The sequence below is a fragment of the Rhinatrema bivittatum genome, chromosome 5 (genome assembly GCF_901001135.1).
Source record: "Rhinatrema bivittatum chromosome 5, aRhiBiv1.1, whole genome shotgun sequence".
In the NCBI taxonomy this organism is placed as follows: Eukaryota; Metazoa; Chordata; class Amphibia; order Gymnophiona; family Rhinatrematidae; genus Rhinatrema; species Rhinatrema bivittatum.
Genome location: NC_042619.1, coordinates 18,578,500 through 18,606,078, shown reverse-complemented (window position 1 = coordinate 18,606,078; position 27,579 = coordinate 18,578,500). Strand labels below are relative to the sequence as shown.

General features: G+C 50.6%; 1 protein-coding gene across 4 annotated transcripts in view; it reads left to right on the top strand.

Moving 5' to 3' along the window:
• The window catches only part of LOC115091831 (potassium voltage-gated channel subfamily E member 3-like), a 35,471-nt gene extending 8,317 nt beyond the window's left edge, over nucleotides 1–27,154 (top strand). Inside the window, exons 1-3 of one of the 4 annotated variants that reach the window (XM_029602077.1) lie at nucleotides 16,765–16,826; nucleotides 17,180–17,303; nucleotides 26,485–27,154. In XM_029602077.1, coding sequence (XP_029457937.1) covers nucleotides 26,570–26,887 — 318 coding nt within the window. In that variant the 5' untranslated portion in view covers nucleotides 16,765–16,826; nucleotides 17,180–17,303; nucleotides 26,485–26,569 and the 3' untranslated portion in view covers nucleotides 26,888–27,154. Of the gene's footprint in view, nucleotides 1–16,764; nucleotides 16,827–17,015; nucleotides 17,304–26,484 lie in introns of those variants that run through there. The other 3 variants (XM_029602078.1, XM_029602076.1, XM_029602075.1) reach the window with 3 other exon arrangements.
• The last annotated feature ends 425 nt before the right edge of the window (nucleotides 27,155–27,579 follow it).

The window sequence follows — 27,579 nt, the reverse complement described above, 5'->3', positions numbered from 1 at the left end:
GGTATTAGTGTAGGGGTTAGGGGCCACTTTGACATTCAAAGTGAGATGTACGAACTTGATGGACTCGCTACCTGGGTAAGGTCAAGCTAGGTTGAGAGAACACTGCACAAATCTCATCTTTGGGTGAGTTTTCTCACTCCGAAGGTCTTCAGATCTTCACAAGAGAGCACTGTTCTGTTCGAACGTCTCACTTTGAATGTCAAAGTGGCCCCTAACCCCTACACTAATATCTAAACCTCACCTCGAGTTACTAGGTGGGCCTCCCATAGAGATATAAATATCTATCTATGTGAGGACATTATGGCTCTCTCTCGCTCTCAGTGGCCCTGATAGTAAACATGGTCCCCCCAGTGGTTGTATGTAGGAAATACCACAATTCTGGCACTTATTTCAAAGTGCAGAGGTATTAGCACAAATTGCAGTAAACTGCCTGTTACCATAAAACATGCCCCTTTTTCTATCGCATGCGATATTTAGTGCATTTTGATAAATCCAGGCTTAAGTCACACCTTTCAGCGCAAAACTGACTTCAAAGCTCTTGTCTAGCGCACGAAGAGCCCGAGTTCCGTCGCCGCGTGCCGGGAATCCTTGTGGGCTCCGGAGACTGCCGCGTTCTACATTGCCTGCTGTCCAAATAAACACCTGGATTGTATTTCGCGTCGAAATCTAGTGAGGTTACCACTGACCTCATCTGACGGCGTTCCTCTAAAAGCTCTGACCGCGTCTTCTCTATTTTTCAATCGCGTCCCACGTCCACCCCCAATACCTCCCCTCAGAAAATACTGAGATCCTCTAACGTCTTCCAGAACTCTGGCCTGTGCATCTTTTCCACTTCAGCAAGTGACTTTTCCTCTGTACGTTAACCGCTATCGCCGTGACTCGGCGCACATACAGCAACACCGGGGCACCGGCGGGCCGTGACACGCCTTTCCAGACAGAGTGCACCGTTGGTACAGCGTAATAAAATGAGCATGGTGTGACGTGCTCGATAACAGTGGGGTAACAGTTGGCATAGAGGGTTGCTCTAACCACATGAGAGAGGTATAGAAGGTTACAATGGCTGCATAACATTATTCGAGGAAAGACTGAAGAGGTTAGGGCTGTTCAGCTTGGAGAAGAGACGGCTGAGGGGGGATATGATAGAGGTCTTTAAGATCATGAGAGGTCTTGAACGAGTAGATGTGACTCGGTTATTTACACTTTTGAATAATAGAAGGACTAGGGGGCATTCCATGAAGTTAGCAAGTAGCACATTTAAGACTAATCGGAGAAAATTCTTTTTCACTCAACGCACAATAAAGCTCTGGAATTTGTTGCCAGAGGATGTGGTTAGTGCAGTTAGTGTAGCTGGGTTCAAAAAAGGTTTGGATAAATTCTTGGAGGAGAAGTCCATTACCTGCTATTAATTATGTTGACTTAGAAAATAGCCACTGCTATTACTAGCAACGGTAACATGGAATAGACTTAGTTTTTGGGTACTTGCCAGGTTCTTATGGCCTGGATTGGTCACTGTTGGAAACAGGATGCTGGGCTTGATGGACCCTTGGTCTGACTCGATATGGCATGATCTTATGTTCTTCTTATCAGTAATGTGTAAAGCTGTATACAATTTTTAATAGAGATTAGTTCATCATTTAAATAACGTAAACAGTCCAGGCATGGGCAGGGCAGGGCAGCTGAAGGCTATGTGCAGAGTCTTTACTGGTGTTTGTGTCACTGGCTCACAGCAACAGGACCGGCTCTAGGCCAACCGGCGCCCTGTACACAAACTTAAATTGCTGCCTCCCCCCTTGGCAGCAGCTCTGGCATAGCCCGCCCTCCTTCAGCAGTAAATCCATCTCTCCCCCCTATCCCTCTCATATATACACACACTTATCTCCCCTCTGCCTAGCACCAGGATCCGTCCCTCTCTCTCTCAGCCCTCCAGCATCCTTTTCTCTCTCTCCCTCCTCAGTTTCTCACCTCCCCTCTTCTTCCTCTTTGCAAGGTGACCCTTCGCCTACCACCAGAGACAGAAGCTTCCTTTCTCCCACCCAGCCTTTCCCTTCACCCCCAGTCTCCTGCCTGCAGCCAGCCTGGGAGGGGGCAGCGGCGCCCTGTGCAGCCGCACGGGTCGCCTGCCCCCAAAAGCCGGCCCTGGACGGGCAAATGACGTTTCGTTGCCAAAGTCTTGACCATGGGAAAGGGAAGGGCAGAGGACTGGAGCTGGAATGTCAGCTCCTGAAAATAAATAAATCGCCAAAATAAAAACCCCTCTAGCCAGCCTTTTCAGAGTAACAGTGCTTCCATCTGATCAGGAGTAACCAAATTAGAAGGTGACTTGAAATACAATTCAGATGTCCGCTTGGGACTGCAGGCAGCGCAGACGCCGGGAGCCCGCCAGGAATTCCATCACGCGTTCGCTGAGCGATGGCCGCTGGGTCGGGATTCAGAAGCCCTTAGGGATGACGGAGGCCAGGACCTGGAGCTGGCCCTTCTTACTGTTATCATCGCTGTTGTGTTTATATAATTTGCTCTCTTTTGTTCCTTTTATTTGAAGCCCATTATGTCCTACCTTGGCAACGCGCACAACTGCCAATAAAGTCTTCCGTGAAAAGAGAGCAATCCCTTGAGCAGGAGGGCTCGGGATGCAGTTCTGGTGGGCAAAGCTTACAGTTTCCTCCGTCATCAGCGTTTTGTGCTTACAGGGGAGAAGCTCTCCTGCTGCTCGCGGTGGTGGAACGGCCCAGCTCCTCCACCGCTGCCTCTGGCAACAGCTGTCTGAGGAACGTGGGGGGAGGTGGATGGGCTTGAAGACCGCCCGGTGCCTTAGGATAATCCTAAGCGGGAACAGCTGGCAAGGCCTTGCACATCTCTGGCGCAGTTGCCCCCTCCGCGGCTGCATCCGTCTTGCGCTCCAGGACCACCGAGCAGTGCCGATTATCCACGGGGGGGGGGGGCCATATAGCTGGAGTTGCCAACTGGCCCCCCAGGTTTTCAGGGCCGGGTTGATCCGGTCCTGGCTTTCCTCCACCGCACGCACGGACCTCTGGTCTGCTTTTCCATGGGAAATCAGATCCACAAGTTCCTGCATGCGGCGGGGCAGAACCCAGGACCGACTCAAGCTGCCCTGAAAAAAAAAAAAAAAGTGGAGCCAGTTGGCATTGCCAGGAAGCCAGGAGATCGTAGGCCTGTGCTGGAATATTCCATCGTTAGGCAAACTGAGGGGGGTGGGCCAGAGGCCTGCTGCTAACTCCGGGACTTTTCAAGTGAGCACGGCTTCCCCCCCCCCCGGACACAGCACTGAGACCTCTCTAGACAAGGCGCCGGGTACATGTCCTCAGCACTGAATACCCCGTGTCCCTCGGCAGAAATGGGGTTAGGAGGGACCGTTTTTAAAATGGTTTGCTTGGTTTTTGAAGGCTAGGGCGGCTGTCGCCGAGAACTCTTCAAGACCCTGGCCAGCTGTGCTAAGGCCTGCCGCGGGGCTCGGCCCCGCCTCGGGCGTTCATCAGCGTTTAACCATTGGGCGAAATTGCGTGTGGCGGTTGGTGGCGGTTGGTTGTTGTTGTTAACGCTGGAAGGAGGCTGAAGGCATGATTGCAGGTTCTGGCTGAAAAGGCAAAGAAGCCAAGCCTGAGCCCTGAAAAAGAGTCCAAGTCCTTGTGGGAAAGTAATAGAGGAGCTGTGGATTCAAGTTGACATTTGGGGCAAGATGTTTTGTTGCTATGGAAGCCTGAGGTTGAGAAATCTGGAGGTTCTGATGGAGGCCAAACTTCAGTTTGGAGGGGCAGGGAACTGCAGGAGCCAGAGACGCGGCTCTGGAACTGCACTCAGAGCACTTATTAAAACCTTTGCTGCGGTCTTCGGTTCTCAAAGTGATCTGGCAAGCCTTGAATTAAGATTATTGCAGTTCCCTGTGTAACCTCCCCCCCCCCCCCCCCCTCATCTCACACACACACACACACACGCCCTTTGCAGGGGAGGGGGTCACCTTCCCAGCCCTGGGGAGCACCAGATTGCTCAACCAGGGTAGGGGGAAAAAAGATTCTGGGTCCCGTGGAACGAGGTCGCTGTCCGCACAAATGATGGCGTTTCAGACCAGAAGGAGATTTTCTTACAATAATAAGCAGGTTTCGGCAAGCACAAAGATACGAAATCCAGACATGAAATGCCGATGCTCAACCCTCCGGAGCAAGTTCCTCTAGAAGTCTGGTCCCAAACACTAGGAGGTTGATATTCAGGGTCACTTAACCGGATAAGTTCGGACTTGTCCAGCTGAGTGGCGGCGTTGGAATATTCAGCTGTGCTGAGCGTCCGCCATTTTAGCCAGATAACTATTTACACTTGTGCTGCTCCAGGTGCCTCTTCTCCTTGCCATGGGATGGTTTTCCTTCCTAGGATGACTGCTGCAGAATCCGCTCCGTGAACCTCCACGTCAGTACTCCAGGCAGGAGAAGCTCAACGGGTGACTCCCATCGCTGGGAACTTCCACACTGGTGGCGGGGCCTAGTGGGCCGTTACACACAGAAAGAAATCCAGACTCTCCCTCTCACTCACACACACACACACACACACACACACACACACACGTACAGTCTCACTCTTGCTCACACACCCGGTCCCAGCCTCCTCGCGTCTCTCGCGCTCGCAAAGCGATTTTGGCAAGCCGTGCTCCGTGGGAAGAGCGCCTCGGGGGGGTGGGGGGGGGAATCGCGTGTGTGCTCCATGGCGGCCAGCCTTCCAGTCTTGGAGGAGGGGGCGCAGAATCCGGAGAGGCTGGAGGAGTTGTGTGGTGACTTGCGGCCCCCCCCCTTGCTCTGCAGATGGAGAGGGGCCGGAGAGACGTGACCTGCCTTCGCTTCACGATGGGGATGCAGTGTGAAAGCCTGCGATATTCTCCCCTCCCCCTGCTGCGGGCAGAGCTAGGCAAGCGGCGGGTCTGATCAAACCGCCCGGTCGCCCGTGGCGGGAGTAACGGGCAAAGCTATTTCCCCGCACGCTGACCAGTGGGTAACCACTGTCTGCATCCTTTTGATGCGGTGCTGAAAGGCTGGCGCAGGGGCAGAGGTGGTACCCGCACAGAGCTTGGCTCCGGGAAGGATCCTACCAGCCACTGCTGCAGAAGGAGGGGGTTCGTTGGTTCACGTGACGATCGCGGCGTGATCGAGCGGAACTAACACACGGTTTTCAGGAACACAGGGCTTGCCCAATTAACTCGCTCAGTTTTACGTTTGCTGCTGGTTCAGTGGTGCAATTTCCGCTGCTTCCTTGCTGTTGGCTCCAGGGGTCTCCTTATGGGTGACTCGGTCTGTGAGTTAGGGGCTGAGGGCTTTATTTATTTATTTGAAGAGTTTTTTTATATACCGTTATTCGGTAAAGCCATCTTATTATTTAATATTTAATTTTTAATATTAAATATTATATTTTAATATTTTATATTTAAATATTTAAATATTTTATATTATTATTGTGCAAATAAAGGGTCAGCCTTGCAGCCCATCCCAGCGGCTGCTTTTCTTACTGTATACAGACTCTTGGGAAGCCTTCTTCAAGTAATCCCCTGGATAAGGTTTATCCCCCATCGTGGCCTCGCCGTTTGAATTCAGAGTCTATTTCTTTAGCCTCCGTGCCATATGTGTCTGCCCTGAGCGGACTGCACACTCCCTCTCTCTCTTCCGCCTCTCCGTGCTCTGCCGGGCCTGCCTGGCATGTGCTGTGCTGTGCGAGTACTTCTGAAGGTCTGCGCTCCCTCGGGAAAGTCCGCCTGCCGTGCAGCAGAGCTCAGCCTCGCAGGCGGCATCTAAAACCCTGTTCATGCGATTCCGCTGTTTTTTTTCCTTTTTCTCTAAGACTGACGGCGGTGGCTTGTCACTCACAACATCTGGATCTGGGAGCCCTGCTAAAATGGAAGCAGCTGCCCGCCCCTCCCCCCATGCACTGAGTGTGTGCTTTCTGGATTTGGTGGTGGGAGGGAGGGGGGAATCTGGGCACCGGCTGCTGGGCCCCAGCAGTGACGTTTTTTGTTTTTTTTTCCCAAGGCGGGATCTGGCTCTCTGCCTAACTGTAGCCCCATTTTCAGGGCCAGATTTAGGATTTCGGCCTCCATGGCCAGGATCAGAGGGTGAAGGCAGCGACCTCCGCTCAGAGCTTCAGGAGTGGTGGTGGGGGGGGGGAGAGGGAAAGCTGGGGCGAGGGTGCTGGGCCAGAGTGCCACGGTGGTGGCTCTCTGAAGTGGTGCGGGGGCGTGCTCCTAAAAGCTCTTCCTTCCGCCCGAGTATCACCGTTCGGCAGCCTGTGTCTAAATCCAGGCCCGCCCGGTTCCATAGCACGGAACGATGTAATCCTGTCCGTCCGTTCAGTCTGAGGAGAGATGTGACTGTCCGGCGGGGGGGGAGAGAAAGTTGAGTGCATGTGTCTGACGGGGAAGAACATGCATTCTGGGCCTCGTGAATAGAGCTCACAGGGGGAGATCCTGTGGTTAACCAGCCACGAGTGGTGCTGGTAGGCCGAGGAAGGGCCTCGCGCTCTGCTCGCTTTTCAACGCTGGGCTGAGCGGGAGGTCTCTGGGAGCCTCTCTCAGAAGGGTTGAGGGTTCTCATCTGCCTGTCTGTCTGACCTGCAGCTCAGGGGGGTGGGGGCAGCAATACCAGAGTCTTCTTAACGGTTGGGTAACTTCTGAGGTCTGATGGGACCGTGCATGGAGTAAACTCACCGCAAAGGCAGAAATCCTCTCCAGAGGTGGATAATAAACAAATTCTGTCTCATCTGATCTGACTTCATTTACAGGAGAAATGAATTGAGGTTTAACGGGTTTCAGGTTCTGGACAGAGCAGTTGCTCTGTCACGCACCAGATTTTAGGTGAGATCTCCTTCTTCGGAGCCGTACTTATTTCCACTTTCACTTCTTGGCTTCCAGTAGCCGCTTTGGACTTTTTTTTTCTTCTTCTTCTCATAATCCAGCTGTGCTAGCTTTATGCTGTTTGTGTGTAACCAGCATCGCTTTCAGGTCACTTTCTTGGGATAAGCTGAGCTAGCACCCGGTGCTATTGACTTGGTTGCTTTTCACTCCTGAAGGGGCCTCCCACAGTACTCGTGTTTCTGTGCCTGTGGTTCACGTACTTCCTCCAGGGCTGATTGATTGCAAAAGGATTGTTCCTCATGAACGTCCCACAAGCATCGGTTTGCCCAGCTTGGGAGCTATATAGGTTTTCCCCATGTAACAGTTCTGGCCAGCAACTCATTAATTCCCCTACCCACAAAGGCGGTCACACCCTTGATCTAATATTTGTAAACGACTTTATACACTCCCCCAACACCCCATCCTGCACCCCTGTCCCATGGTCTGACCACTCTCTCATAAAGGCTCACCTAACTGTGAAGCACACCCCGTCACCCCCCCCCCCCCCTCAAACTCAATAACACCATACAACTCAGAAAACCCTGCAACAACGAAGACCTAATCGCCGCCCTCTCTGACTCCCTCCATAACCTCGACCTTACGAACCCCGACACAGCACTCACCTCCTGGAACAACCTTACAAACTCCATTGCCAACAACCTATGCCCCCTGACAACCAAAAAAATGAATCACTCATCCCATGCAAAAAAAAACCTTGGTATACACCTGAACTAAGGAAACTGAAACATGACCTCAGACAAAAAGAGAGAAAGTGGCGCAAAGAACCCTCCCACGCTACACAAACCGACTACAAAACCACCTTACACCACTATAGAACCTCCATACTTAAGACCAAACGAGACTATTACGCTACCAAAATCCACAACTACCTCAAAGCCCTCTTCACATACGTAGCCGAACTCACCAACCCATCACAGCCCCCCCCCCCCCCAGATCTCTGAAGAGGACACAAAAGCGAAATGCGAACTGATCGCCGACTTCTCCAAAGAAAAAAAAATCGCAAACCTCCTTCGATTCTCAGCACCCTCTCCCTCCATGCCTTCCGCCTCTAAATACACAAACGCCACACTTGAAGCCCTCGACACCACCATGGCCTCAGAAATTGACACCATACTATAGAGATTACACCCCTTGTCACACCCGGCTGACACTATCCCCAGTAAAGCTCTCTTACCATTGCAAGCACAATTGCCAAACCCCTTGGCTGAGATAATCAACTGCTCTCTCTCCTAGAAGCCTCTCATGAGGGACTTTGTCAAACGCCTTCTGAAAATCCAAGTATACTACACATCTACCGGTTCACCTTTATCCACCTTTATTTCTTTATCTCGAGTTTTATTAACTCCATGTTTATTAACTCCTTCAAAAAAGTGAAGCAGATTTGTGAGGGAAGACTTGCCCTGGGTAAAGCCATGCTGACTGTGTTCCATAGAGAGGGCACGTCTGTGTGTGCCTGCATGAGTGAGAGGCCGTGGCTGTGTATGAGAGAGGTCATAATTTTGTGTGTGTGCATGTATGAGAGACAGGGCATATCTTGTGTGTGCATGTTGGCCACCCAGTGAACAAGGGTGGATGGAGCATATGCCCTTCAGCATGTGGTAAATTGAGCCTGTGCTCTCCAGGCACAACACAGTGACCAGGGCATATAACCCCTGACAGCCTGGAGATGGGACCACAGGTGGAAGGGAGACTACGAGGAAAGGACGAACTGAGCTGGAGGTGAGGCTAATGGGAGGCACAGAGACGTTCAGACCAGCATCAGGTAGTGAAGGGGGGCTATGCACTGTTCTTAGGCACCGTTGCCTGCCTTGTCTGACTTCTTCCAGTGACATCTACCTGCAAAGGTTTTGAAAGTTCAAAGAAAAATGTAGATACACCATCTAATCTAATGAATCCAAACAGAAACAATGCAGAAAGAAACATTTGCACAGGAAAAACTAGATAATGTCTGGGGGTTATTTCATGGGATGTTTTCATCCTGGCACTGTTGCTATTTGGTTCTGAGTTTTGATATCATTTTATAATGTGATGATTTGAACAATACCCCTTTGAAGATTTTTGCAGCACAGCTGGATGGCATTTGCCATTTTTGTGTTCCATTTTAATGATTACTATATTTTTTCCCATGGCTTTTTTTTTTTTTTTGGCATCGCTTAAGGCATTTTTTGCAAACCAGCAGCTTGCCAGCTGGAAGATGTCACATTGCAGGAGTTGCTGCTGGGAGACTAAGTGATACACAAACTGAAAGGAAGCTCTTGGAAGCAGAGCCAAGATCTGAGCAGCAATTGAAAGGAAAGAGGGGCTTTGGATGCACTGAGCAGCCGTTTAATCCAGTGCCTCAGAGAGATAATGAGGTCAGATAGCTCACGGGAGGCCAGAAATGGACCAGCTGGGCGAGAAACGGCCTTGGACTGGAGGCACCTTGCACGTCAGTTGGGGCACAGCACCGTGAGCCTTCTTAGTCTGTCGTAGCAGCACAGACATTTGACACAAAAACAGAAGGGAAAGAAGAAAACACGAAAGCAAGCCCCAGACTTGTGCAGTACAAAACTTTATTGAGTGCTCCGTACATCTTGACCCCAGAGCGCTTACATGGCAGAAGGAAGTACAGCGTTCCAGGAGCAGGGTCAATATTGACTTGTGGTTGGGGGGGGTGGCCAACCCAAGACCTGCTGCTGCCTGTACCAAATGGGAGGATTGACCCTTCCCATGGCAATGTCCTGGGAGGGAGGGAGCTCCACCCTGGGCCAGCTAAAAGGTCTCTGCACAATGCTCGGGTTACGTATTGGTTGCTAAAGGAGATGGGTGAAATCAAGGTGTGCGCGCCGCCTCCCGTCAGCCCGGGTCTTTTATTCGTTACCAGTAATGCAGGTTATTTACAGAGCGTGGTTAAACAATGCCGGCTGCAAGGCCCTGCCCCTAAGATCTTCTAATACTCTTACAAGCAGAGAAGGGGACCCCGGGGAGTCCCTGTAAGGGCAGGTGTAAACCTCCATGGACCGGCGTGGGCCTGTCCGCTCTGCGCATCGCAAGAGCCCGGGCTCTCTTCCTGCCCCCTCTTACCGGTTCACAGAGCTGCCAGGCGAGCCACTTCCAGGAGGGGGAGGTGTTTTGATACCTTCCGCGCCGATTCCGGGGACCCGCGGACACACGCACCTGGGAACGTGCGATTTCTGCCCGCGTCCCCCTCCCCCGAGATTAGCCGGGGCTCGCAGGGGGTCCGGAATGTCTCGCCGACCATTTGAAGCCGGAGGCGAACCGGCCGCCAAGGAAACAGGCCGGACAGACACGAAGGGGACCCGCACGGCCATAAGAAGAGCCAGGGAAGCGCTGAAAGCCCCCACCAGTTTCTCTTCCATGTCTGGAAATGAATATGGGCCCAGCTCCCTCGGGAGAAAAGAGAAGTTGGTGTGGTGGGGGCCGCCGGCTCAGTTTCTTACCTTGACTGCTGCATCTGGCTGCCGGAGCTCCTTCACTGCTGCTGCTCCCAACATTCAGAGTCGGTCACATCCAGGTGACCAGAACTGCACACAGAGAGGCATCGTGACATTTTCCATTTTATTAACCGTTCCCTTCCTAATAATTCCCAACATTCTGTTTGCTTTTTTGACTGCTGCAGCACACTGAACCGACGATCTTAAAGTATTATCCACTATGATGCCTAGATCTCTTTCCTGGGTGGTAATCGGGGGCGGATTGCCCTCTCGGGGGAATCGGGCATCCCCCGGTGGGCCGGTCGCTCTAGTCACGTGATCTGCCGAGCGCGGCTGTGACAGAGCCGCGCTCGGCAGACCACGTGGTATCTCCTGGGCCGGCCTAGGCGGCGAATCCCCGGGCCGGTTGTCAGCGGGAATCGGCCCCTGGTGGTAACTCCTAAGATGGAACCTAACATTGTGTAACTACCGCAAGGGTTATTTTTACCTGTAATCATCACCTTGCCCTTGTCCACATTCAATTTCATCTGCCATTTGGAAGCCCAATTTTCCAGTCTCGCAAGGTCCTCCTGCAATTTATCACAATCCGCTTGTGATTTAACTACTCTGTGTCATCCTCAAATTTGATCACCTTACTTGTTGTACCCCTTTCCAGATCATTTATAAATATAATAAATAACCCTTGCTGTAGTTACACGATGTTAGGTTCCATATTAGGAGCTACCACCCAAGAAAGAGATCTAGGCATCATAGTGGATAATACTTTAAAATCGTCGGCTCAGTGTGCTGCAGCAGTCAAGAAAGCAAACAGAATGTTAGGAATTATTAGGAAGGGAATGGTTAATAGAACGGAAAATGTCATAAAGCCTCTGTATCGCTCCATGGTGAGACCGCACCTTGAATACTGTGTACAATTCTGGTCGCCGCATCTCAAAAAAGATATAGTTGCGATGGAGAAGGTACAGAGAAGGGCAACCAAAATGATAAAGGGGATGGAATAGCTCCCCTATGAGGAAAGGCTGAAGAGGTTAGGGCTGTTCAGCTTGGAGAAGGGACTGCTGAGGGGGGCGGGATATGATAGAGGTCTTTAAGATCATGAGAGGTCTTGAATGAGTAGATGTGAATCGGTTATTTACACTTTCAAATAATAGAAGGACTAGGGGGCATTCCATGAAGTTAGCAAGTAGCACATTTAAGACTAATCTGAGAAAATTCTTTTTCACTCAATGCACAAAAAAGCTCTGGAATTTGTTGCCAGAGGATGTGGTTAGTGCAGTTAGTGTAGCTGGGTTCAAAAAAGGTTTGGATAAGTTCTTGGAGGAGAAGTCCATTAACGGCTATTAATCAAGTTTACTTAGGGAATAGCCACTGCTATTAATTGCATCAGTAGCATGGGATCTTCTTAGTTTTTAGGTAATTGCCAGGTTCTTGTGGCCTGGTTTGGCCTCTGTTGGAAACAGGATGCTGGCCTTGATGGACCTTTTGGTCTGACCCAGCATGGCAATGTCTTATGTTCTTATATTAAAAAGCACCGTTCCAAGTACAGATCCCTGAGGAACTCCAATGTTTACCTTTTTCCACTGAGAAAATTGACCATTTAATCCTACTCTCTGCTTCCTGTCTTTTAACCAGTTTGCAATCCACAAAAAGACATCACCTCCTATCCCATGACTTTTTAGTTTTCTTAGAAGCCTTTTGTTGAACGCCTTCTGAAAATCCAAATACACTACATTTATTTTATTTTATTTATTTTGATTTTTTCTATACCGGCATTCGTGATAACATCACATCAAGCCGGTTTACAGTAAACAATGGGGTAATAACTGGAACATAGAACCAAATATGTAATATACATATTATAAATACAGTTACAATAAACAAGGATACGTACAACTAGGAGTAAGAAGAAGAAAAGATAGGAACTTTAACATGTTGTATTAACCTGTAGAATGGTAAAGTTTCCAAAGATGGAAGTGAATGATTTACAATGAATTGTTCAGTTCAAAAATGCAGTTTTTAACAATGAGGAAGAAAACATAAGTAATGAAGATTCTGGATGTTTATAAAGTGTAGGGGAAGATTATCAGGATGGTTATAAAAGAGAATTGTTGCTTGGAATTTGAGTATCGGAGAGAATTGTTTTTAGTCTGAGTCTGGGAAGGCTTGTTCACCTTTATCCACATGTTTATTAACCCCTTCAAAATAAAATGTAGGAGATTTGTGAGGCAAGACTTCCCTTGGGTAAATCCATGCTGGCTGTGTCCCATCAAACCATGTCTTTCTATATGCTCTGTGATTTTATTCTTTATAACAGTTTCCATTATTTTTCCCGGTACTGAAGTCAGGCTCACTGGTCTATAGTTTGCCGGATCACCCCTGGAGCCCTTTTTAAATATTGGGGTAACATTGGCCACATTCCAGTCTTCAGGTACAACAGATTATTTTAATGATAGGTTACAGAAGATGGCCTCGAGCAATTCCCTAGTCACCCAATCAAAAAAGTCAATCAGATCTGTGTGACAGGATCTTCCCCTGGTGAATCCACGCTGCCTCTGGTCCAGCAATTCTTCTGACTGTAGATAGCTCACTATTCTCTCTTTCAACAGTGATTCCATTAATTTTCCCACCACCGAGGTGAGGCTGACCGGCCTGTAGTTTCCAGCCCCCTCTCTGCTCCCACTCTTGTGAAGTGGGACCACCACCGTTCTTCTCTGATCACTCAGCACCACTCCCGTTTCTAGGGATCTATTGACTAAGTCATGCAGCAGACCTGCTAGCACCTCTCTGAGCTCCCTCTATCCTAGGATAAACCTCATCAGGCCCCATGGCTTTGTCCACTTTCAGTTTCCCCAGCTCTTCCCATACATTCTCTACTGTAAATGGAGTTACATCTACTCCACTCCCCTCTGGTTTCTTGTTAACTAGCGACGGTCCTTCTCCAGGGTCCTCTTTAGTGAACACCGAACTGAAGTATTTGTCTAATATTTCTGCCTTTTCTTCGTCTCGCTCCACACATTGATCCTTTTCACCTTTCAGTTTCACTATACCACTTTGGACTTTTCTCCTTTCTCTGATGTATCTGAAAAATGTTTTGTCACCTCTCTTTACCTCTTTGGCAATCCTTTCTTCCGCTTCATGTTTTGCTGTCTTGATTACTTTCTTCGTCTCCCTCAGTTCCACCAGATATTCTTCCTTGTGTTCCTCCCTTTGGGATCCTTTATATTTCTTAAACGCTTTTCCTTTGGGTTTTATTTTTATCAACCACCTCCTTTGAGAACCAGACAGGTTTCAGTTTTCTCTTCCTTTCTTTACTTTACATGTCCACCCATACAGTATATGCACACACTTTTCTCCCAGTCACTCCAGTGCTCACTCACGCCCTCACTTCTTTCCCACACACACACACACATACACACTCTCTCTCTCTCATTCACTCACACACATGCTCACTCATCCTCTTTCCTTACCCCAACCTACCAGCGACACCAGCCTCCTCTTCCAGGCCCGCTGGATCTCCTCCTATGTCTGCAGCTCTGGGCCAGGGATTGCCTCCTCCTGCTGCCCCATGAGGGCCAACCCGTTGCCTCCCTTTTCTTTCCCTACATGGGCCCCCTTTTTCTTCTTCCGTCAGGAAGGTAGGGGGGTCTTTGATGTTCTGACCCCCTCCTCCTCCTCCTCCCCCGCTTTTCAGTGTGCGGCCTAGACAACATTTTTATCCGGGACTGGTTTTGCAGCAGCACTTGCGGTTTTCAAATATTAGGCCCGGAGACCCAGCAGTGCCTTTAGAATTCCAGAGGGTTCCCGAGTATGTCCGTGCCCATTAATTCCCACACTTCGGGACTCGTGCTGTTACCAGGAGAAGGAGGGGTGCGCGATTGCACGGGTGTTCGCAGAAAGGAGCTCCTGCACGTTAAGAGCCACCACCGCTGGTGTCTCCTGCGGCTACAAGGTGCTGGCCTGGATCTGCGCAGCCGGCAGTGGTGACTTTTCCCTGGCACGCCTGACGGGCACGCTGGTTGGGAAACACCGCGTCAAGTTGTAGAGCAAGGCACTTCAAACATTTTCAGGAAAATGTAATTGTTTAATATTGCAGAGGGTTGCATATTCCAACTACTACCAAAATAAAAACTGGTTTTCTACCTTTGTTGTCTGAGATTTATTTTTTTTTTTTAATCCATCTTAGGGTTTGCAATCTTTCCTCTTATCTGTCTTCTAAGCCTTTCTCTGGTTCTTTCCAATTTTACCTTTTCTTGTATCTCATCCTTTTTTTCCATCTCACCTTCCTCTTCCACTTCTTGGCAAAATTCCCTCCCTCATCCCAGAGCCGGTGCAAGATTATTAGGCTCCCTGGGTGAACCTTCTGCCTTGTGTCCCCCTTGGACTCGGCCCTGATTCCTACCTCATTCGTGCCCACCGAGTGTGTGCTTTTCTGGGGCGCACTGCTTGCGGCCCATCGAATCTCTACTCCTCTTTGCCGCGATCAGGATAGACTCCGCTCGCGGTCCCCACATGGCTGCTTTTTGGCACCCTCTAGTGGTCGGCGCCCGGGTCAACCGCCTAGTTCGCCTAATAGGACGTGCCAGCCCTGCCTCATCCAACCCCAGTGACCCCCATCCCCAGCCTCACTCATCCTCCTCTCCCCCAGTTCACCCCTCCCTCACTCATCCTCCCCCAGCAATGCTCTCCTCAGCTTCAGAGCACAGAGAGTTCATAGTGAGCGAGGGCGTGATCCCCCTACTGGTCTTGGCCTGACTGCAACCTGTGTCTAGAGAAGCAGGAATCTGAATAAAATCCTGAAGTCTCCTGCTGAAACCAGGGGAGCTCCTGGTTTGGGCAGCGTGTCGGGATGTAAATTCGGTGACCAGGACTGGCTTCTTGCAATGGGTCACAGCTCTGGAGTTCTTTTGAAAGCACAGTGGAGGCCCACGTTGGAGCAGAGAGATCCTGCAGCACATAGGAAGGTTGAAGGTCATATACTAATTGTTTGTGTGCGGAGGGGGATGAAGATTTTATTTTTGGAATCTCATATCCTGTTTGTGTTCCTTGGATGTGTCTCACTCTCTTTCTATAAGTCACATTTTTTTAGTTTCCTGGTACATCTTCGGGGCTAAAGATAATATCCGACCTTCTTGTCTGTACAAAGGACACCGAAGTTGGCCGTTGGCACGGAGAGTGGCCTGGGAATCCTGCCGCCGATGGGGGCGTCACGACGGAGGCACTGACCCGGGACAGCTAGTTTCACCCAATCCGATGTGGTCAGATGGTTGCCTGTGGTCTGTGAGCAGCAGGCCCAGACCACAGACCAAAGGTTCACCCAGGATCAGTGAACCTTTCCCACCCTGGTCAGGTGTGGACTGAATCCTAGGATCTCCCCTTGCACAGTATGGCAGAGCGTGGTCTGACCTCGGTCGAGGTCCAGCTCCGTCTCTCACAGAAGAGCTGCGGTGATTGTGGGGTGATTGGGGAAACCTGACTTGGCAGATTCCCCAGGCCTCTTACTGACCATCTCGACACATCACGTGCCACAAGGTCAGACCTAGCCAGTTCCTATATACATATTTTTAACTGGCCGATAAATGGGTTCAGGGCACGTGATCCACGTCTCAGCTTTCTGGTGCCCTCTCTTTTTCACAGGTGCGTGTTTTGCAAGGCCTCTTGAGTAAAGAGTACAGTTATCTACCTTATAAATGGCCTGTGACCGACGGCCCGCAAATGCGCAGTAGAGCGCAGCTCTACTGCGCATGTGCGGGCAAGGACGTTGGTCAGAAAAAAATAATGGCGGTGGGGCCGCAGGAGCGGGAGGAGAAGCAGCGGCGCCGCGCGCGCGCGGTGCCGCTACTTCTCCTCCCCAGATCTGCCGGCAGATCTCGGGGGTGGGGATGTCACTCCCGCGCCCCCCCCCCCCCGAGATCTGCCGGCAGGAGCGGGAGGAGAAGTAGCGGCACCGATGCTTCTCCTCCCGCTCCTGCCGGCAGATCTCGGGGGGGGGGGGGGGGGGGGTGTCACTCCCGCGCCCCCCCCCCCCCCCGAGATCTGCCGGCAGGAGCGGGAGGAGAAGTAGCGGCACCGCTGCTTCTCCTCCCGCTCCTGCCGGCAGATCTCGGGGGGGGGGGGGGGTGTCACTCCCGCGCCCCCCCCCCCCCCGAGATCTGCCGGCAGGAGCGGGAGGAGAAGCAGCGGCGCCGCTCGCGCGCGGTGCCGCTACTTCTCCCCAGATCTGCCGGCAGATCTCGGGGGGGGGGTGTCACTCCCGCGCCCCCCCCCCCGAGATCTGCCGGCAGGAGCGGGAGGAGAAGTAGCGGCACCGCGCGCGCTCGGTGCCGCTACTTCTCCCCAGATCTGCCGGCAGATCTCGGGGGGGGGTCACTGCCGCGCGCGCGCGCGCGCGGGAGTGACCCCCCCCCGAGATCTGCCGGCAGGAGCGGGAGGAGTTAATGGAGCCGGGTGAGGGTTGCGGGAAGTCGCGCTTACGGCGCCGGGAGGAAATGGAGGTGGGTGAAGGGAGGGACTGAGTGGGAGGGAGGGAGAGGGGGACTGAGTGAGTGGGAGGGAGGGAGAGGGGGACTGAGTGAGTGGGAGGGAGAGGGGGGACTGAGTGGGAGGGAGAGGGGGGACTGAGTGAGAGGAGAGGGAGGGTGGGGAGGGGGGTGGTGAAGAGTGGGGAGAGAGAATGAGGGGGAGGTGAGAGACAGAGGGATGTAGCCCGTTTTAACGGGCTTTACGGCTTGTCTAGTATAGGCTTGCATAATTAGTTGCTGATTTATTTTGGTTGCTTGGTTGGGGTGATCTAATATGATGCAGTCCCCGTAATTTTTGCTCTGGATGTGTTACCGGAGGAGCTTAGGTTTAAGCCGGCTGCGTGCAGACGCCTTCCCGGTGGTAGGATATGGAAGTGAAACACGGACGTAAAGAGATCACGAGCAACATTCAGGCAATGGGAGCGTGGGGATTATAAACGAATTCTAACGGTGAGCTGGAAGGACCGGATCTCGAATGGGAGGTGGAAGGTCCCTGATAGAACATCGATGATGAATTATTGAGCCTCTCGCTTGCTCTTGAGTTTCATTTATTGTGTTTGCATTTATTATTTTTGAATTGTATTTTTGGCCTGGCAGTTTCCGCCTCCTTTGGGCTCCCGGCTCAGTTGGACCTGGCTTCCGCTGGGCAAAGGAAACGTCAGGCTCTCCCTCCATTGTATCTGCACGGCGCTGAATACGTCCAGTAGCGCTATAGCGATGGCGAGCGGTAGTAGCGGTGGCCGCCTTCACTCGCAGCTCCCGGGGGGGGGGGAGAGGGGGTGTGTCCCCTATTTTTGTATGCTTCTCTAGCCCAGCCATTGCGACGGTGGCCCACGGCCGCAGATTGCGATGCCCCGGGTATGTCTCTCCACCCCTAGCTCCAGCCGGCGGATGCCACCATTAAGCAGTGGCCCAGGCTCCCTCCCCCCCCCCCACGTCAGGGAGCTGTGAACGCTGCCTCTGTAGGGTTCCCAGCCCTGGCTGACCCAAGGAGCAGGTAAGCTGGGTCTGGGGATTTAACTCAGGATTTCCGCACAGCAGTGCACGGCCCTGTTGCTAACTCAAAAACAGGCCAGCCCTAGGTTTCTGTGTATTTATATTTTTGGTCCGTTTTGCCCTTCTAAGACCCTGTGGGGGTCAATATTCAGGGCTTTCACCCGACTAAGTTTGGGACTTAGCTAGACAAACGCCAGCATTTCAAATTTACTGAACACCTCGGAATTAAGTTGGCCCGATATTTAGGAGCGCCTGAAAGCAATCCTAATTAACTTTCCGATAGTTGAGCCCATTCAGTGGCAGATCCACACTGCTGACTATCCGGTATAAGTTTATCCGGCTAACCCACCCACTCTCCACCCGGCTGAACATTGGCCTCTAGAGTTATACATTGATCTGCGTAGGGTTTGTAGTTTGCCAGTAGCAATCCCTTGAAAACGTACTGGTTAGGTTGAAATGCTTTCCAGTTAAGTTGCTATTCAGTTTGTTTTTTCACGTTTGCTATATAAAAGAATATTTTATCTCGAGCTTTTGCCCTGCTGCCCGTGCTGTGCCAGGAGCTTTTCTCTGGGCGTTCACTTTTGGTTGCTGCCTTTTGGCGCCGTCTGCTCCCGAGCAGCGAGACTGCCGCTCTGTGCTCTCCCGTCGTGAACGGTTTGTGCCTGACGTTGGATCAGACACGGGGAATCCGGGAGCATGCAGCCCCTAGAGAAATGTTTAGTAGCACGTCGGGGGAATTGCCCAAAACAGGGACAAGGGAAAACTGGAAAGGCTTCTAAAACCAGCACTGCCCCGGGGGAACAGCAAGCCAGGAATTGCCCCTGTGTGTTTTTCCCTGCAGTCGGGGATCAGTAGGAGACCACCTGGGCAACCTGCAGTAAATCTAGCAGCCAGCCATGGATCGGCACGCCGCCGGCAGTTGTTTCGATAACGTTCAGGTTGACCGTGATCCTCTGACTGGCCTGATAGGTCAATTGGGTGTTGACTGGCGCGTATGGTTGCAGTACCCGTGTCATGACCGTACATTTCCGTGTTACTGGCTGGATGAGGACTTCAAGGTGCTGCCGAACTGTGGGGACGAGCCACAGGAATGAAAGAGAGGGCTAAATTTAGTATCTGGTTGATGCCAGTTTCACTATATGGTGAGAGGGCTCACCTATGATGGAGACGGCACTGTTTCTTTCCAATGTGCAACGGTCATTTGGGAATCTCAGAACGGGGGACGTACAGAAATGTCTTCTGAAAGGGATTTCTTTATGTAGAGGTTACTGTACCCACTGGATTATAGCAAGGGGATAACAACTCTGCTTCTTCTACTGTGATGCCTTTTATTCTGGTCAATGTGTTTACTGATCAGTTTCTCATTTAATTATATTATATTTTTTAATGTATTCTAGATAAAGTTGTTTTTAATTGTTTTATTATCTAGTTGTTTTACTGCTGTTGTATTATCCTGTTTATTAGTCCTTGTAAAATGCTTTGAGGTCTTGATGGAACTGCGGTTAATTCGCTAAACGGAATAGTTTAAATCATCTGCATAGGGGCAAGGTTACCAAATGCCTCGTTGACCCCAGCTGGATCTACAGACTGGAGTTCGAGGATTTTCTAAGGAAAGGGGGACTACCGGTCCAGGGATGCAGTGGGATAAAACCAGGATTCAGGGGGCGCGCTGACGTCACCGGCGGGAATGGCCGCTTAAACGGAGAGCTCCCGGCCTCATTTCTTTACGCTCGCCAAAACCCTCATTTTTTCTGACCGAACCCGCGCTTGGAACCCTGGAGCGCATAGAGTGTGAACCCAGGATGGCGAATTTGAAGTCGGGCTGTGACTTAACGCGTTTTACTTACGCGAAACCTGGGGGGGACGACAGAGGTTCCGAAGCGCACGAGACTGCAGGCCCTAGCTCTGAAGCGGCGGCGGCACACCCAGCGCCGGAAGCGATCTCGGACCTGCCGTCACGGGCCGAGATGCGGGAGTGGTTCATCGATTTGCGGGCCGACATGAAACAGCATAAGGCCGACTTATTGCTGCATATGGAGGAGCTCCGGGACGACCTTGCAGCGCTGGGTCGGCGCGTGGACGATGCGGAAACGAAAGTGGAGGGCCATGAAGACTTGCTTCATAAAATGGCCGACGAGCTTCACACCAGCTTAACAGAACAGGCTCTGATGGCTGACAAGCTGGAGGACCTTGAAAACCGGTCCCGCCGAAATAATCTCCGCATTAAAGGGGTACCTGAGCTGGACTGCTACACCAATTGTGCAGACGTGGTAACAAAGATTTTTCAACACATCCTGAATGCGGCGGAGTCAGCAGGAGAGCGGGCTGTGGGGGACCCCAGCTTCAACATTGAGCGGGCTCACAGGACCCTGGGGCCCAAAAGGTCTGAAAAACCCCGGGATATCTTAGTATGTATGCAATCCTATAGGGCAAAGGAGCTGCTGTATGTCAGTGCCCGTAAACAGCGTGAATGGGTTTGGGAGGGCCACGGGATCAGTATTTTTAATGATCTTGCGGCCTCCACGCTGCGCAAGCGCTTTGAATTTCGACCCGTCACCAGCACGCTGCGAGACCGGAACATTAGATATCGCTGGACTTTTCCTTTTGGCCTGCAATTCGAATCCCAGGGGAGCTTTTTTCGAGTTCGCACACTGGCAGAGGCGTCCGAGGCATTTTCTAAGGTCCAGTTGCCTCCACCCATTGTAGCCACCCCCGTCGCGTCACATGCGCCCAGTCTTCCGAAGACACCGCGCTGGCAGCGGGTTGGTAATAAGCGTCGTCTGGAGCGCCAGGGACGGACCCCACCACAGGCGCGAATGGTGCCTCCCACAGGCCCCACAGGATGAAAGGACTGGTGGACTCCTTGGTTTCACAGGGCGCATGAGTTGTGTATAACTTGTTTTTCTCTCCAGTTTCAGTGCTGTTCATGCTGTTATTGATCTGTATGGGTTTTGGCTCTGTTTGAGGGGATTTACTGTTATAGGGCCGGGAGGTACGGCTCTTCTCGCTGGTTACTATGACCCCCGGTTTAGGAGTTATCCCAATGGGGGATATAGTGGGAAATGGAGGGTGGGGGGTGGGAGGCTGTTCATCCATGTGCTCAAGGGTTATTGCTGGGGATTTTCAGTTTGTTCAGGGGGTCCGGACTGGAGAATGGGGGTGGTCCCAGCAGAGTGGTATACACCGATCCCTTAGGTATCATCTATGGCTTTGAAGATATGGTCCCTGAACGTTAAGGGACTCAATACCCCAATGAAAAGGCAACACCTTCTTAGGGACTTAAGGCGTCATAAAGTTGACATTGCTTTTATTCAGGAGACTCACACTAGGAAGCACCATGAACACTTATTGCGCTTTGTCGGTTACCCACATGGTTACTTTGCTTCCAGTTCCCCTACTACTAAATATGCGGGGGTGGGTATCCTTGTGGCTCACTCTGTCCTTTTTGAATACCAGTCGCACGTGGCTGACCCCGCGGGCCGTTACGTACTCTTGAAATTGCGCTTGGATGGCCGCTTGTATACTTTAGCGTGTGTTTATGCCCCCAATGTGGATCAGCACCTCTTTTTTGCAGAGGTGGAGCAGGTGCTGTCTACCTTTGCTGAGGGCCTGTTGATATGGGGTGGGGATCACAATGTGGTGCGGAACCCAAGGGCGGACTCCTCAAGCCCCAGGAAGGCAGGGAGCTGGAAGGCTACCTCCTCCTTGAAGACTTTAATGCATGACTGGAGTCTTGTGGACATCTGGCGGCAGAGGAACCCTACTTCTAGAACTTACACCTTTTACTCTAACCCTCATAACACTTATTCTCGTTTAGATTTCATGCTAGTGGATAAGGGGGTTCAGAATCAGGTGCTGGACACTGGTATAGGAGATATCACATGGTCAGATCATGCCCCGGTGTGGTTGACCATTGGTTTGCTGGACTCTGACCCGGGGTGTCGTTTCTGGCGCCTTCGGGACGACCTTCTCCGGGACCCCACACATAGCGCCCAGTTGGCAGCCCATCTACGAACCTACTTGGCTTTGAATAAGGGGACAGTGCGGGACGCGGGGATTTTTTGGGAGGGCTCTAAGGCGGTTATGAGAGGGCATTTGATTGCACTCTCCTCTGCTTTGAGGAAACAGAGGGAGGCGAAGCGCACTGCTCTCCTGGCTGACATAACCCTACTAACGCGGGACCACTCCCGCCACCAGACTCGGGCCACGCTTGCTCGCTTGCGGCTTAAACGCATTGAATTGCAAACCCTGGACGCGGAGCAGATAACGCACGCTATGTTTCGGGCCAAGCAACGTTATTATGAGGGTAATAATAAGGCGGGGCGGTTTTTGGCGAGATTGCTGAAGCAACGCACTTACTCGAGCATCATCGCCAAGCTTAGGGATAAGCAGGGCACTATGTGGACAGCGGCTAAAGACATCCGGCGCTGTTTTACTCAGTTTTATGCTCAGTTATATGCGGCAGACTCTCATATCTCTCCGGCGCAGGTAGATCATTATTTGGAGACCGTGCCACTCCCTTCCTTAACTAGATCGCAGCAAGCCTATTTGGAATCTCCCATACAGGAGATTGAGATACAGGCGGCCATTCAGGACCTTAAAGCTGGTAAGGCGCCGGGCCTGGACGGGTATTCTGGGGGTTATTATAAAAAATTTAGCACCCAATTAGCGGGCCCTTTGACTGACTATTTTAATGGGTTGCGGGAGGGAGCCCGATTACCACTTCACTCTAATGTGGCGGGTATCACAGTCATCCCAAAACCCGGTAAGGATCCCACACAATGCGGGTCGTACCGACCTATTTCTCTGCTTAATGTGGATCTCAAACTTTTGGCTAAGGTTTTGGCTGCCCGGCTTAACACTGTCCTCCCCTTGTTAGTACATAATGATCAAGCTGGTTTTATACCCCGTAGGATGGCTGTTGACAACGTGCGAAAGGTGATAGACGCGATCTGGTGGGCCCGGACGGCGAATGTCCCTATGGTGCTAATGGCCATTGACGCCGAAAAGGCTTTTGACTTGGTCCATTGGGACTTCTTGTTTGCCGTTTTGGAAAAAATGTCATTTGGCCCGAGTTTTTTAAGTTGGATTCGGTGCCTCTATCAAGACCCGGGGGCGAGAATTAAGGTTAATGGGCGGTATGGGGACATTTTCCAGGTCCACCGAGGGACACGCCAAGGATGTCCTCTGTCACCTTTGTTGTTTGCGTTGTTCTTAGAACCATTGGCGACTAGGATCCGAAGCTCTGGTTCTGTATTTGGAGTACCCATGAGGCCCAACCCCATGAAACTTTCACTCTTTGCGGACGACATTCTCCTCACCCTTACCCACCCTTTAACTTCTGTTGCCGGTGTAACGGAGGAACTACAGGCATTTAGTATGGTGTCTGGGTTTAAAGTCAATATGGATAAAACGGAAATCTTAAATATTTCCGCTGAGCCTGAAGTCATGACTGCTTTGGTATGCCTTTATCCTTTTAAAATAGCCCAAAAGGTGTTAAAATATTTAGGAGTTCACATTGGAGCGAATTTTCATGAGCTATTTCGCCTTAATTATATACCACTGTTGCAACGGATTAGACAGGATCTTCACCTTTGGGACAGGGGGCAATACTCATGGTTGGGGAGGGTGGCCATTCTCAAAATGAATGTTATTCCTCGTCTTTTGTATTTTTTCCATACCATTCCAATTTACATTTCTTCTGCAATACTTCGCTCCTGGCAGAAAATACTGTTTGACTTCATCTGGCGTCGGCGCCCGCCTCGGGTGTCGAGGCGTCTACTCTACCAATCCCGTGACCGAGGAGGTCTAGGTGTTCCAAACTTGCTATGGTTGTATGCAGCTGCACAACTGAAGGCGTTACCTGATGCCCATAGTCGTCGCTCTCCAAAGCAATGGGCTGCATTTGAGGAGCAGGTCCTTGGAGGCATGCCACTGACTGAACTTATCTGGCAGCCGCGCAGCACCTGGTTGCCGACGGGAGTCAAGACAGGGGCTCTCGATGCTATGCTCCGTCTTTGGGATCGATGGAAAGTTAAACTGGCAGGAGATCGCTATTATTTTCATACTACTGGACTTTACAATCATTTGCAATTTCCAGCTGGTCGTCAACATGGGGCTTTCCGGGCTTGGAGGAGGAAGGGGATTACTCGTATCGAACACTTACTTAAAGGAGAGACTCTGATGTCGTGGGCTGAGCTTCAGGCTCTTTACCATTTACCTGCATCTGATTTTTTAGCGGGAAGTCAAATGCTTCACTTTCTCAGGTCCCCCAGAATGATGGATTCTATTCATCGGGGCAAGTCTCAATTTGAAAAGCTCTGTGCAGAAGTTGACAAAACTAAGGGAATGATCTCCAAACTATACGCCCTCCTCGCCGTGACGGACGGGGCTCCCTTTCCTCACATGAATGCCTGGGAACAAGACCTAGGCTTGACGTTTTCAACCAAAGACTGGCGTTATATATATACCCAGGCCCGTCGGTGCTCCGTATCGGCTCTTTACCAGGAAAATTGCTATAAAATGATAACTCGCTGGTACCTTACCCCTCATCTTCTACACCGACGGTGCCCCCACCTAGACGCTCAATGCTGGCGGGGCTGTGGCCATACAGGGACCTTTTTTCATGTCTGGTGGCAATGCCCGCCAGTGGCGGGCCTTTGGCTAACGGTAGCCAAATGGCTGGAGACCATTCTGGGAGTTTCTGGATTGTATAAGGCCAGCTTTATGCTTCTCCACCATCCTCCTCTTACTCTCCGTAAGAATCATAGACTATTGTGCCAACAAGTCTTTATTGCTACTAGATTGACAATTGCACAAGTTTGGAAACAAGCGGCGGTCCCCCCGTTATCAGTGGTTCAACACAAAGTTCATCTTTCTTGTAAGCTTGCAGCCATCACGGCGGATCTCCACGCGGACGCTCCCAAGTTTCAAGATGTCTGGTCCCCTTACCTGCGTTGGGAACAACAACAGACATTGCCTCAGACCAAGTAATAGACTGCGTACCATAAGTTCTTTTTACTGGACCTTGTGTGTTTTTCATTTTTTCATTTCCTGTTTTGGTGGCACCCTTGCTCGTTTTCCCACTGCTCATGGACCTCTTGTACTTTATTAGTTTCTGAGCACATGGATGCAGGGAGGGAGGGATGGGAGGGGGGGGGGGGTATCCTGGGAGGGGGGCATATGGCGCAGACTGTATATTCTTTATGTTCTGATGTTGAGCCTGGTCATGATGCCTGTATTGTACTTTTTTGATCATTTAATAAAATTATAAGTACAAAAAAAAAAAACCAGGATTCACTCACTCTTTCCAGGTGGCCTGGTACCTACAGTGCCTGAATGTACGGTAATTGAAAAAGCAAAATATAAATCAAATAAATTCATAACGCACTGGCAACCCTACGTACCAGGGATGTGCAGCCAAAAAATGTTCATTTTCTTGTTTTTGTTTCGTTAAGTTTTAGTGCACGCTAATTGAAATGAAATTAAAAAAAAAACAACGCTGCGCATCCCTACTTTGTACGTGCAAGGTTCAAACCCGGGCTAGGTCAATTTAGCCCAATATGCAGGTAAACTCATACACCTATGCCTCATTCATACGTAAGTTTATCCAGCCTGAGCGGAGGTGTTCCTGCGGACGGATTTGGGGAGGGGTTTGCACCTTTTGGATTTTAAAAAGGTAATTTCTGCATACGCTTTAGTGGCTGAAATAGTGTGTGGATAGATTTGCCGAGATAAGAACATAAGAACATGCCATACTGGGTCAGACCAAGGGTCCATCAAGCCCAGCATCCTGTTTCCAACAGTGGCCAATCCAGGCCATAAGAACCTGGCAAGTACCCAAACACTAAGAAGATCCCATGCTACTGATGCTAGTAATAGCAGTGGCTATTCCCTAAGTAAAATTGATTAATAGCCATTAATGGACTTCTCCTCCAAGAACTTATCCAATCATTTTTTAAACACCGCTATACTAACTGCACTAACCACATCCTCTGGCAACACATTCCAGAGTTTAATTGTGCGTTGAGTGAAAAAGAACTTTCTCCGATTAGTTTTAAATGTGCTACTTGCTAACTTCATGCAGTGCCCCCTAGTCCTTCTGTTATCTGAAAGAGTAAATAACCGATTCACATCTACCCGTTCTAGACCTCTCATGATTTTAAACATCTCTATCATATCCCCCCTCAGTCGTCTCTTCTCCAAGCTGAAAAGTCCTAACCTCTTTAGTCTTTCCTCATAGGGGAGCTGTTCCATCCCCTTTATCATTTTGGTTGCCCTTCTCTGTACCTTCTCCATCGCAATTATATCTTTTTTGAGATGCAGCGACCAGAATTGCACACAGTATTCAAGGTGCGGTCTCACCATGGAGCGATACAGAGGCATTATGACATTTTCCGTTTTATTAACCATTCCCTTCCTAATAATTCCCAACATTCTGTCTGCTTTTTTGCTTTTTTTTCAAATCGGCCCTGTGCGCGTTAAGTCTGCTTTGCAAACTGGTGAAATGTGTGGGCCTATTTTGCCAGCTTAACTTGCAGCACTGTCTCCAGTATGAAGCACGGTGGATGGAAATGCTCAGTGGGAGCTCAGATATTAGAAACTGCAGTTAACTCTTGCTATTCTGTTTCCTCAGGTCCCCGGGAACCCGTTGAGCAGCCAGCGAGCGGACGACATCCAAGGCCTTCCATCCCTCGGCCTTGCTGGCGACGTTTCTTGCGATGCCTGCGGACACGCAGAGCGAGAAGCTGGCGGCGGACGGCCTGTACGAGAATCTCCAGTACATGCTGAGCGCCTTGAACAGGACGCTGAACAGCCTGCACTGCCAGCGAGATCAAAGCGTCAATCGGACGGAGTCCCCTGAGGACGTGGCCCCCGGCAAGGACGACTACGCCTACTTGTACATCCTCTTCGTGATGTTTCTCTTCGCCGTGACTGTGGGCAGCTTGATCCTGGGCTACACCAGGTCGAAGAAGGTGGAGAAAAGGAGCGACCCCTACCACCAGTACATTAAGAGCAAGCGGATATCTGTGCTCTGAGGAGGAAAAGGACTTTTTTTTTTTGTTTCACCGCCGGTGCCAGGTTGAGCATCTCCTCGGCAGGACCCTGGGATCGCAGCCAAGTAATGAAAGAAGGCTGAGTCACCAGGGGGGCGATGGACATGATTTCCGGCATGGAATGCAGGTTGAAATGATGAGAGAGCAAAAAAATGCGGGGATCCCCGAGAAATTTGAGTTCTAAAACCGTTTTGTAAAATAGAAAAATGCATATCTTTTGCTGGTAGTAAATATTTTATGATTTAAAGCCGAGCTATCTTATGCGCAGAAGACTGTCCCATAGCTTATGACATCCCCGTCGTTTCCTGCAATGCTTTTTTTTTTTTTTAATCCCACACAGCTCAACCACGATGTCATCAGCACCTGACAGAATGTTCCTTTCTGGGGATTGGTATTTTTCAGTGTATTATAGTTGTTGTTTATTTTTAAAATAAGATTTTGCGGCCTCAGTTGGGAATAGGTTTAATCACGTGGGAAGGATGAAAATTTGTTTAAAATATAAATATTCTGAGATCGATATTCAGTGCCACTTAGGCAGATAGATTTGGCTGATCTAGCTCAGTGGCGCTATTTGAATATTCGGCTGCAGTCAGCGGCCAGCACGTAGTCTGATAACTATTTATCCAGCTCAATCGTTATCTGGGTCAGAGCTACTTTAACTGGATAAATTGCCA